Raw genomic sequence first — 10,230 nt, 5'->3', positions numbered from 1 at the left:
CCACCCCCCGAAACTCACAAATTAGACACCATGAAAACTTAACTAAAAATTCAAGCCACAACTAAAAGTGCTCTGCGGTGATAAATTGCCAGCAAACCATTAGGTTTTCATGGAGGCAGCAAAATAAATTTTACTTAGAATGGCATTGAAAGCATCAGCAGACCAAACACTGACTAAAAGAATGCAAAAGAAAAAACACTAAAAAAACAAAATTTATAAGAGTTTAAAACCAATGCGGGGGGGGGGGGGGGGGGGGGGGGGGGGGGAGGGGGGAGGGGGGGAGGTGCAACTTCAATTTGTTCATCTGTACCTATATTCAAACTATGACAGGTTTAACATTAGAAAATCAAAACCTATACCCTGCGTGGCGGAAATGATTGGTGGTGTGGCATGTGTCTATATGGTTCGATTATTCTAACTTTCATCATTTAAAAATGCTAACATTTAGGTAAACCAAGTTACTTTTGGCATATGCCTCTGAAAAGTTATGACTCCCACCTCCTTCCACAAGTTGGCCTCTTAAACAACAAGGTGAATTCTGGCAACACCTGCATATGGTAACCGCTGTTCTGTCTTGTCTTCTGAAATGCTACATTTGAGACCAAATAAAAGTATAACTGGTTCATTTGAAAAAAGGGACTAGAAATATGCCACAAAGATTATTTTACAATACATTTTTGCAGAAATAATCTCTAGGTGAAGCTTTTTCTTTTTATACACATATACAAAATTTAAACAGCAATATACACATCATCACAGTGAGGACGTTGGCAAATTCACCAATCTGTAGTGTAAATACAAACTGCAAAGCAGCCTTCCAAGAGAACAATGCTACACAGCAAGCAGAGCTGGCCCATTCATGGCAAACACCAACACGTCCCTGCCAAACGGAGACAGTGCAAGAAAAGCAGCATGCGCTTGGATACAAACAGCAATTTATGGCTAATGGTTGACAGAACTGTGGTAACAGTGACTCTCTCGCTGCTATGCATAAAGTCCTAGGACATCTGCTTGTCTTTATACCACTCCACAAACTCGTCCAACAAAACTGGCCCTGAAGAGAGAGAGGGAGAGAGAAAAAAACACGGCCATGAGGATTCTCACGAGGCAGATGAGCAGAGGGGCGGCGACAGGAGGAGCGGGCCGGCGCTGTACTTACACGCTCCGTCTTCGTCGTAGTTGCTGAGGTCAAGGTTAATTGTTCGGCTAAACTCTAGCACGTTGCACCACTGGTCTTTGTTAATCACTTTATATTTTGATTGCTGACGGAGGGAAAAGGAACAGGCGTTACTGACGCTCACAATGAGCAAACGGGACCGTTGCAAGTGCTGGTAACCATCGACTTAATAAAGTGCACGAAGGTTCACTCTCTCACCGGCCGACAAGGGTGAGAGAGAGAGAGCGAGCAAAAGGAGAACTTCAGAAGACGATTTTCAGGACGTAAACATTTTGGGGGGCTCAACACAAACCGACAAGCCCATCAAAGCACCCCAATTTTAAGTATGGCCAAAGCCTTTTTATATAAAGGGGGGCTAATACCTATTTCACGGAGATGTGGCAAGGATTAAAAGAGACAATTGATGGAGAGCCCTTCGTTTAGAGCCTGGCACAAAGTAAGTGCTAAATAAAGAGGCGCTCCCATTAACAGCCCCTGACGGGAACAGCCTGCTCGCTGTCAAGCCATCTGTCGCCTGACGGCACACGCAGCAGTGGGTTGACTCAACTTGACCTTGCTGAGTGCTGCGAGCCGTCTCGGACCAGGTGCTCTGGCCGCTGAAGAGAGTGACTGTTCCAATCATTCAGAATTTGAATCTGATCACAAAAGAACTTGCAGTAGCTGTGGAATAGTCTTCTTCCCAGTCAAGCATATGCCACGTGCATATATATATATATATATATATATATATATATATATATATATCATTTATTCATTTGCCTTTCGGGGCCATACCCAAAGCACATGGAAGTTCCCAGGCTAGGGGTCGAATCAGAGCTACAGCTGCCGGCCTACACCACAGCCACAGGAACTCGGGATCCGAGCCGCATCTGCGACCTACACCACAGCTCACAGCAACAACACCGGATCCTTAACCCACTGAGCGAGGCGGGGGACTGAACCCGCATCCTCAGGGAACACTAGTCGGATTCGTTACCGCCGCGCCACAATGGGCACTCCACCACATGCATATTTTAAAGTGAAGTATTCCTGTATCAAGATTTAAAAATAAAACCCAGTCCAACAATTTTTAAATTCTTCCCACTAAAACTGGGAACATTAGAAAACAATGCAAGTACATAAAAAGCAAGGAGGGTTGAGCCAAGGGTTGGGAGAGCGCAAACACAAGAAAAACTCAAATGAAAGGATGACTGTGTCCTTTAGAAAGAAAAATGCAAACTAATACAAGAGAGAGAACAAAGCAGTCTACAAATTTAACTTTCTGAGCAACTAAAAGCAAAACCCAGTCATCGAAACAGTTGATGGTGCTCTGGAATGGTTGCAAAGTCCAATCTGCTGGCAGCAAGGTCGTTGAGCTGCAGAACCTTCACACCCGGGCTCTAAGGCTGCTCACCTCTCTGAGAACAACAACCCGTTTCTACTTATTTTCCAAATAAAGCTAATGTTTCTTAGGGTTGTCAGAGGAACTGGGACAGATCGTTGGTAAATATGGATTGTCAGGTAAACAAATACTTCTCATATTAAAAATTCATTGGAGTTCCTATCGTGGCTCAGTGGTTAACGAATCCGACTAGGAACCATGAGGTTGCGGGTTCGATCCCTGACCTTGCTCAGTGGGTTAAGGATCTGGCGTTGCCTGAGCTGTGGTGTAGGTTGCTGTGGCTCTGGTGCAGGCCGGTATAGCTCTGATTAGAACCCTAGCCTGGGAACCTCCATATGCCGCGGGAGTGGCCCTAGAAAAGGCAAAAGGACAAAATAAATAAATTAGTAAGTAAATAAATAAATAAAAATCCATTTTTTGTGCCTTTCTTCAGGAGTTCCTGTTAGAAATATTAAAGGCAATTTTTAATAACAGTCCTCAAAGAATCTTATCAGCTGGAAGTTTCTCTGGACTGTTGTACAAAGTAAGCCGTAAAGATTATTTCAAGAGCGAAGCTACAGTCAGGCTAAGCAAGGCCCAGGATGTTCTCAAAGACCCAACACCAACATCCTTTCGAGCAGAAAGCATTTTTAAAGGGGTGTGGGACTGGAGGGCAAGAAGGATGCTTTATATGACAACCCAAGGAACTCAAACTTATTAGGTCTCGGCCTCTTCCAGGTCCTACAGTAGTATTATTATCACCGGGCATCAAAGCCACAATCACCTGCAGTTCGAAATTTCAATCATTAATACTTAAAGCAAATGATGATGGAGGAAAGTGTTGGACTGTTTCTAACGCAAACGTGAAGAAAATTTAAACTGCAGAAGGACACTGTCTGAAGGAGTTTGCCAAACTCAGACTGATCTGGTCCCCGAGTTACATGGACATAGAGCAGATAAGGACACATTACGAATGTAATTTAGGAAGAAGGCAGATGGCTGTTCTTTAACCTTTGCTTCCTAAGAGTGGAACTTCATCTGAAGCCACAAAAGAAAGTAAATCTTGTTTCACCCTTGCAATAATGAGCAGGAAATCTAAACAGAACAGAGCTTTTAGAACAGGGACAGAAAGGAGGGGACAGTGCCGCGGCTGGCTTCAGTGCCTTGGCAGTTTGTGCAGGAGCTGTGGGACCCCTGCAGTGCAAGGGGCCACACGGGACAGAGGGAAGTGCTCGCTGTAGCAATGGTGTCGCCGCAGGTCCTACAGGCAGGAAAGTGCAACACACAGAAAATCACATAAAATGGTTACATACAGTATAACTGGCAGTTCTAAGCAAGCAAACATGCATTCAATAAAATGACAATTTAGTACCTCTAAGAATTGGTGAAAAACTGGAAAAAGGGGCCAGATTTTTCCTAATAACAGTCCCAACATGCACTTGGCAGTGTTTATGTCTAGGCTGCGCTGGTCCTTTTCCTGTTTAACAAACAAAAAACAAGGATGAGCCAGGTGCCCCCAAATCATAAATTCCAATAACCCAAACTTCTACGTTCCTTCAATGAGAAATAAGTAAACAGCTCATTTATCGTATACCATAAACAAACCCCTGAATCAAGACTAAGGCGAGGGGAGGTAGTCAGACACAGCAGAAAGCTTAAACGTTTTCGTACTCGGTAATTTTACGGTGAGAAAGATTCGTGTCAACCGAATGATCACCCTCAGGCAACACCCATTCGGTATACGGTCACAGCATCTATGATTATTTCGTGGGATAAATAAAAATCTATGAGTCAGTCAGTTGCTGTTTGACATTTATGCTTATCATCGACATCCTAACTACTCATCTTCAAGCCCAAAACTTCACTAAAAGGAGTTGAAAGGTTTCGATTCCCAGGCCTGGGAGTCGGGTTTCCCCAATAAAAATCATTCGCCCACCGCTTTTATCTCATTGTGTTTTCCTTGTACCTGACAATGTTGGAATTAAGTTGAGCTCCTAATGAACACGGGGAGGAGGGGAGCCCCCCTCCGGAGAGTCTGCCCGGGTCAGAGGACGCGCCACCTGCCCCCAGGGGGAAGGAGGCCGCCTGTCCACCTCGTCCAGTCCTTCTTACCTTGGATCTGCCGATGTGAGACGCCCTAGCAGAACACCCTCAACCAAGAGCCCAGGGAAGGACAACACTTCATAAGGAATCCAGAAAAGACAATTACGTAAACCTCAACATGGGCTCATGACTAGGCTCACCCCACTTACATCTGCCATTCAGAATCCTCATTCCTCACTGGTCTTCCTCACAAGTTTCAGCTGGGGAACTGCCGGTGGGCAGTTTCTACAGCCGAGGACCAAAGACCTGGGACCCTAGGCGGTCCCCTTGTGTATCCAGAGCTAGCCATCAGAACTTCAAAGGAAAGTGGCGAAAGGACTCTTCTCCAAGGGAAGAAGGGCCTGGCTGTCACGCGGGGTGGAACCCAAGCGCTCATCAAATTAAGGGATGACGCCGTGACCACTATCAGCCACGTGCACAGTCACACACGCCCCTCAGTAGAACAGTTACCTCAAAGATGCTAAGAGTGAGGTGCTCCTGGGCACACAGAGAATTTCTGGCCGTGACACTCAGCTTTAAAGTGAAGGACTTAAACAATACAGCAAAGGTAAGGGTCTCACTCAACAATAGCCAACAAGGTGGATGAAGATGTGGGAAGATGGGCCAGGGTTGGTCTTTTGGTCCCAGGGGCAGAGCACGACAAACAGACCAGGTCAGACGGCTCCGGGTCCCCCTGCTCTGTTCTGGCCACACAACTGATGGGAGGATGGTGGGGATCCCAACTCCACAGTGCGGTGCCAACAGCGGGGCCTCCTCTCCACAGCCTTCCCTGCCTGTCCCTCGGCCACGCATATGGTCCTGCTCAGGGCTGCAGCATCCACTCTGTGCAGAGGACAACAGCGGGAAAGGCACTCTCAAGACGCCCAGCTCTTGCCACCAAGCCCCACTGGTCTGGTGCACTGCACGGCTCACGCTTCTTCGGTGCAACTGGGCGAGGAAACGGAGAACTTCCTCATGCCCTGTTGGGGGGCGGGGGGTGGGGTGGGGGGCGGGGTGGGGGGGCGGGTGAGGTAGCAACAGCGCACCCGGCTAAGGAGCATCCCCAAGCAAAACGAGGGACTGTGCAAAACACACACGGCAGCACGGGCCTGGGCCCCACATCACTTGCTGAACTCCAGCTCAGGCAGGACTGGGCTGAGGGCACGGGCGCGCGGGCAAGGCTTTGTCTTCAAGGAGTTTGTAACCGGTTCGCTAAACCTAAAGTCGCTAGGCTTGCCCGGATATACATACTGTGCCTTCTTCCGACAGCATCAGTGTCCCCATCACAATGGACATACACTAAGGTGACAAAAAGGTAACAAAGGACCTGGACAGACTCTTTGAAACAGTGCAATCATCTGACGAACTGATGATCATGAAGGATTTCAATGCATGTGTTTGGCAGTGATGCCAAAACATGAAGGAACGGCATCAGACTCACAGGACCGGAAGCTGAACAGCACTCACTTACTCCTGCTCTGCAAGGGTGCCAGCCAGCAGCTCGCAATCACTAACACCATCTTCTGCCTAGCAAATAAGAGAGAGATATTATGGATGCACTCGCGATCGGAACAGTGGCATCTCGCTGATCACCAACGTTGCCTGTGGGTGGGTGTGAGGCTAAGTGCAAATGACCATAAGCTGGAAACACTCAGAATTCCGGGAAACAGCACGGCTGAGGGACCCCAGAGCAACATCTCCTACAGAGCGAAGTGGAGACTCGCCGGGGGTTCTCTGACAAGGATGCTAAGGGCATTCTCAAAGGGCCTCCCAATTAGAAGTGAAGTGAATGAATCTCCCAGGATGCTCTGAAGCGGCCATCAACATCATGGTGTTTAAAAAAAAAAAAAAAAAAAAAAAGCAAGCACCTTAACACGTTCAAGGAATACAGCAAAGACATCCAAAAATCCCTCGCAGGAAATTCAAATGATACCCTGTCAACACAACCCTGTGACTCTCGGCTTGGGGAGCCGCAAGGGGCAGATTTCTGCATCTCAAGGTCAGAATCTAAGCAGAAACACCTTGAGACAGACCATCCAGAGTCAATCGGCAGCCCCAGAAGGCCCATCAAGGTTAAGGGTGAAGAAAGGAAAACTTTTCTCCCTGCCCATCTCCTGACTTAAGATGTGCGGGTATGTATTTCACAAACTTTCATTTTCTAAGGTATTAGAATAAAAAGCAATTTTATTTTTCAAATAATAATAGGCACCAAACAGGTTCTAGACACCACAGATGGGCTAACAATACACAGCTGGATTCTGCCTTGTGGTCTTCCTTAAATACAGATTTTAAAAACCAGGTACAAATGAGATCAGGCCTCTTATTTGCAGCTGCTAAACCAAAGGAACCTACCCTGTATATTTGAAGTTAGGCTTCATATATGGAATAAATGTACTCCCCAAGTTAAAGACCACTACTGTAAAGAATAATGCACTTTTATTAAGTTCTGATTTTTTTTTTTTTTTGTCTTTTTAGGGCCATACCTGCGGCACATGGAGGTTTCCAGGCTAGGAGTCGAACGAATCAGAGCTGTAACCCACTGGCCTACACCACAGCCACAGCAACGCCAGATCCGAGCCACATCTATGACCTATGCCACAGCTTGCGGCCACACTGGACCCTTAAGCCACCGAGCGAGGCCAGGATCAAACCTGCATCCTCATGGATGCTAGTCAGATTCATTTCCGCTGAGCCACGACAGAACTCCATTAAGTTCTGGTTTTTGAAGTTATACGAAAGCAAATAGCACCTTTGTTTATGTAGGGACTGTTCTAATACACGTCCTCCTATAAGATATGAAAATTAAGCATTTTTTCCCTTAAATGGCGAATGACACAAACTGAAACAAAGTAGTTAGTTAACTGTAAATATGTAAATATAAATTTGGTATTAGAAAATGAATCTTCAACCATCTAGGTATCCAGCCAGATATGCCATATAATAGAGCAAATGATCTACTTCCAATTTTCACAAAGTTTTAATGGCTTAAAGACTTGTACTTGACAAGGGGAGCTCTGAATTATTAAAACTATAAAGAAAAAGATCTTCAGCATTCAAAACGAAATCTGTGAGATTTGTGTGAGCCTAGATGAACTAAGAAACACTATAAAAGTGCCCGTGATCACAAACATTTTATGTGGCAACAACCAAGTCAGAAATTGACTGGCGAAATTAAAAGGCCTTAACTGAAGACCTGTAATATGGTCACAGGTTCTCATTTGAGACCAGAGGGACTGCAAAATACAAAGAGAAAAAGCCATGAGATCCTGCTGTGTAGCACTGGGAACCTTATCTGGTCACTTATGGTGGAGCAGAATAATGTGAGAAAAAGGAATATACATGTGTATGTGTGACTGGGTCACCCTGCTGTATAGTAGAAAATTGACAGAACACGCTAAGCCAGCTATAATGGAAAAAAATAAAAATCATTTGAAAAAAAAAAGAAAAAGAAAATCCAGTCCTCCTTAGCACAGTTCAGTTCAACAAATGTAAGGCAAAAATAGAGGGCACTAAAGAATTTGAATCATAATGTTGATAGATGCTATTACATGTTTATAAAGCTGAAAATGTAGCAAAATATTTTCGCTACATTTTTTTGAAAGGGAGTTGGTTTTGTTTGTTTTTTGTCTTTTTGTCTTTTTAGGGCCACACCCGAGGCATGTGGAGGTTCCCAGGCTAGGGGTCTAATTGGAGCTGTAGCCGCCAGCCGACACCACAGCTCAGAGCAATAATGGATCCTTAACCCACTGAGCGAGGCCGGGGATCAAACCTGCAACCTCATGGTTCCTAGTTGGATTCGTTTCCACTGGCACCATGACTCTTTTTTTTTTTTTTAAAAATACACATTAAACACAAGCAAAAAGGCCATAAAAACCCATGAGGGCTCTCCTATTGGGAAAAGTGAAACTAAAAATGGAGCTCTTTGAACTCACCCAGCATAATTTTCAAATAACAATGTTTGCAAGGCAATTACTTGATTAAGCTCAGCTATTGACACCGCCTTGAAAACAAAAGAAAAAAAGTTCTGCCAATAGGCTTAGTCTTTCCACAGTTGTTTTCTTTGGCGTAGATTCTAATACCTTAAGCACGACTGTTGGAAGGTAAGTTATTATTCGAAACCTGAGGGTTACAGACACCTAGGTAATGTCAGTGAAGAAGAATTCAACGACGCATTCTAATCCTATGGTTAACTTTTACTGAGAACCTAAACTGAGCCAGAAATTCTTTTAAGTGCCTTATGCTTAAAAACCCCTTTAATAGCACAACCCTATAAGGAGAGGGACTATTATAATCCCCAATTTATAAATAAGGAGACTGAGGCACAGGAGCTAAATGATGGTAGGCCAGCAGTGAGCTGGGCTCTGAACCAGAGGTTGATTCTAAGCCTGAGCATTTCCGACTGTGTGGATCTGCCTCCCTGAAAAGGAAGTGGGGACAGGAGCTCTCACTGTTGAGACCCACAGGCCAATTCGCTTTGCAAACACCTGCTGAGCAAATCTGGGCCCTAACCAAAGGGGAACCTTAAAGGTAAAGCTAACGACGTGTGCGGAGAGCAGCTGGGGTTAGGTGACCATGTGTTCTTCCCACCTCTGTCCTCACCCAGGGCCACCTCTGTTTTCCTCATCATTTACCTTGGACGTATAAGGACGAAGCAGAGGTAGGGGGTGGGTGGGGTGTGTGTGTGTGTGTGTGTGTGTGTGTGTGTGTGTGTGTGTGTGTGTGTGTGTGTGTGTGTGTGTGTGTGTGTGTGTGTGTGTGTGTGTGTGTGTGTGTGTGTGTGTGTGTGTGTGTGTGTGTGTGTGTGTGTGTGTGTGTCTGTGTGTGTCTGTGTGTGTCTGGTGTGTTGGGGGTTGTATGGAGAGGGAAATCAGACAAACATACTGGTTAGGAAGTAAGAAACTTGACTCAGGTTAGAAGAGGGAATGAATCAAATTGTCACAAAGGATTTTAGGTTAGAACTAGGCAGAAGTCTCTGCTAAGAGGGGCGTTGCACACAAGACCTAGCACACATTTCCTGAGCAAATTCTAGGAGTCCCATTCACAGCCATCCCATTAAGTGGAAGGCACGTGGACATAGCTTTAATCCCTGTGAGCTCTTACACCTTCCTGGCACGCCTCTTCCGAAACTAAATAAAAGCCTTGGTGGAGTTCCCACTGTGGTGAAGTGGAAATGAATCTGACTAGGAACCATGAGGTTGTGGGTTCGATCCCCAGCCTCGCTCAGTGGGGTAAGGATCTGGCGTTGCCGTGAGCTATGGTGTAGGTCGCAGATGAGGCTCAGATCCCACGTTGATGTGGCTCTGGCGTAGGCCGGCAGCGACAGCTCTGATTAGACCCCTAGCCTGGGAACCTCCATGTGCCACAGGTGCAGCCCTAAAAGGACAAAAAAAAAAAAGCACCGGTATCTTCCACTGCTGGAAAAGTGGGTTCATCAAGGGACAGGCTGTGAGGATCACCTTGTAACAACAGAATCACTGTCACAGGATCACCTCTCAGGAAGGGGGATTCCCTCTGGTGTCTTCTGCCTCCACAAAACCCTCCGTTACAACGTCAAGGAATGGAAATGTAATAAGGACTCACCCCTCGCCCCCCATACCCCCCAGAGAGGAAT

At 45.9% G+C, this 10,230-nt stretch overlaps 1 protein-coding gene across 2 annotated transcripts in view; it reads right to left on the bottom strand.

The window, feature by feature from the left end:
* Positions 1-265: 265 nt before the first annotated feature.
* The window catches only part of DCUN1D4 (defective in cullin neddylation 1 domain containing 4), a 73,071-nt gene continuing 63,106 nt past the window's right edge, over positions 266-10,230 (bottom strand). For both annotated transcript variants that reach the window (XM_047798696.1, XM_047798697.1), the window contains exons 9-11: positions 3,910-4,014; positions 1,160-1,262; positions 266-1,054 (exon numbers count right to left, since the gene is read on the bottom strand). In XM_047798696.1, coding sequence (XP_047654652.1) covers positions 999-1,054; positions 1,160-1,262; positions 3,910-4,014 — 264 coding nt within the window. In that variant the 3' untranslated portion in view covers positions 266-998. The remainder of the gene's footprint in view (positions 1,055-1,159; positions 1,263-3,909; positions 4,015-10,230) is intronic.

The sequence above is a fragment of the Phacochoerus africanus genome, chromosome 10 (genome assembly GCF_016906955.1).
Source record: "Phacochoerus africanus isolate WHEZ1 chromosome 10, ROS_Pafr_v1, whole genome shotgun sequence".
Taxonomy (NCBI): domain Eukaryota; kingdom Metazoa; phylum Chordata; class Mammalia; order Artiodactyla; family Suidae; genus Phacochoerus; species Phacochoerus africanus.
The sequence above is the reverse complement of the archived record's forward strand: the minus strand, read 5'-3'. Positions and strand labels throughout refer to the sequence as shown.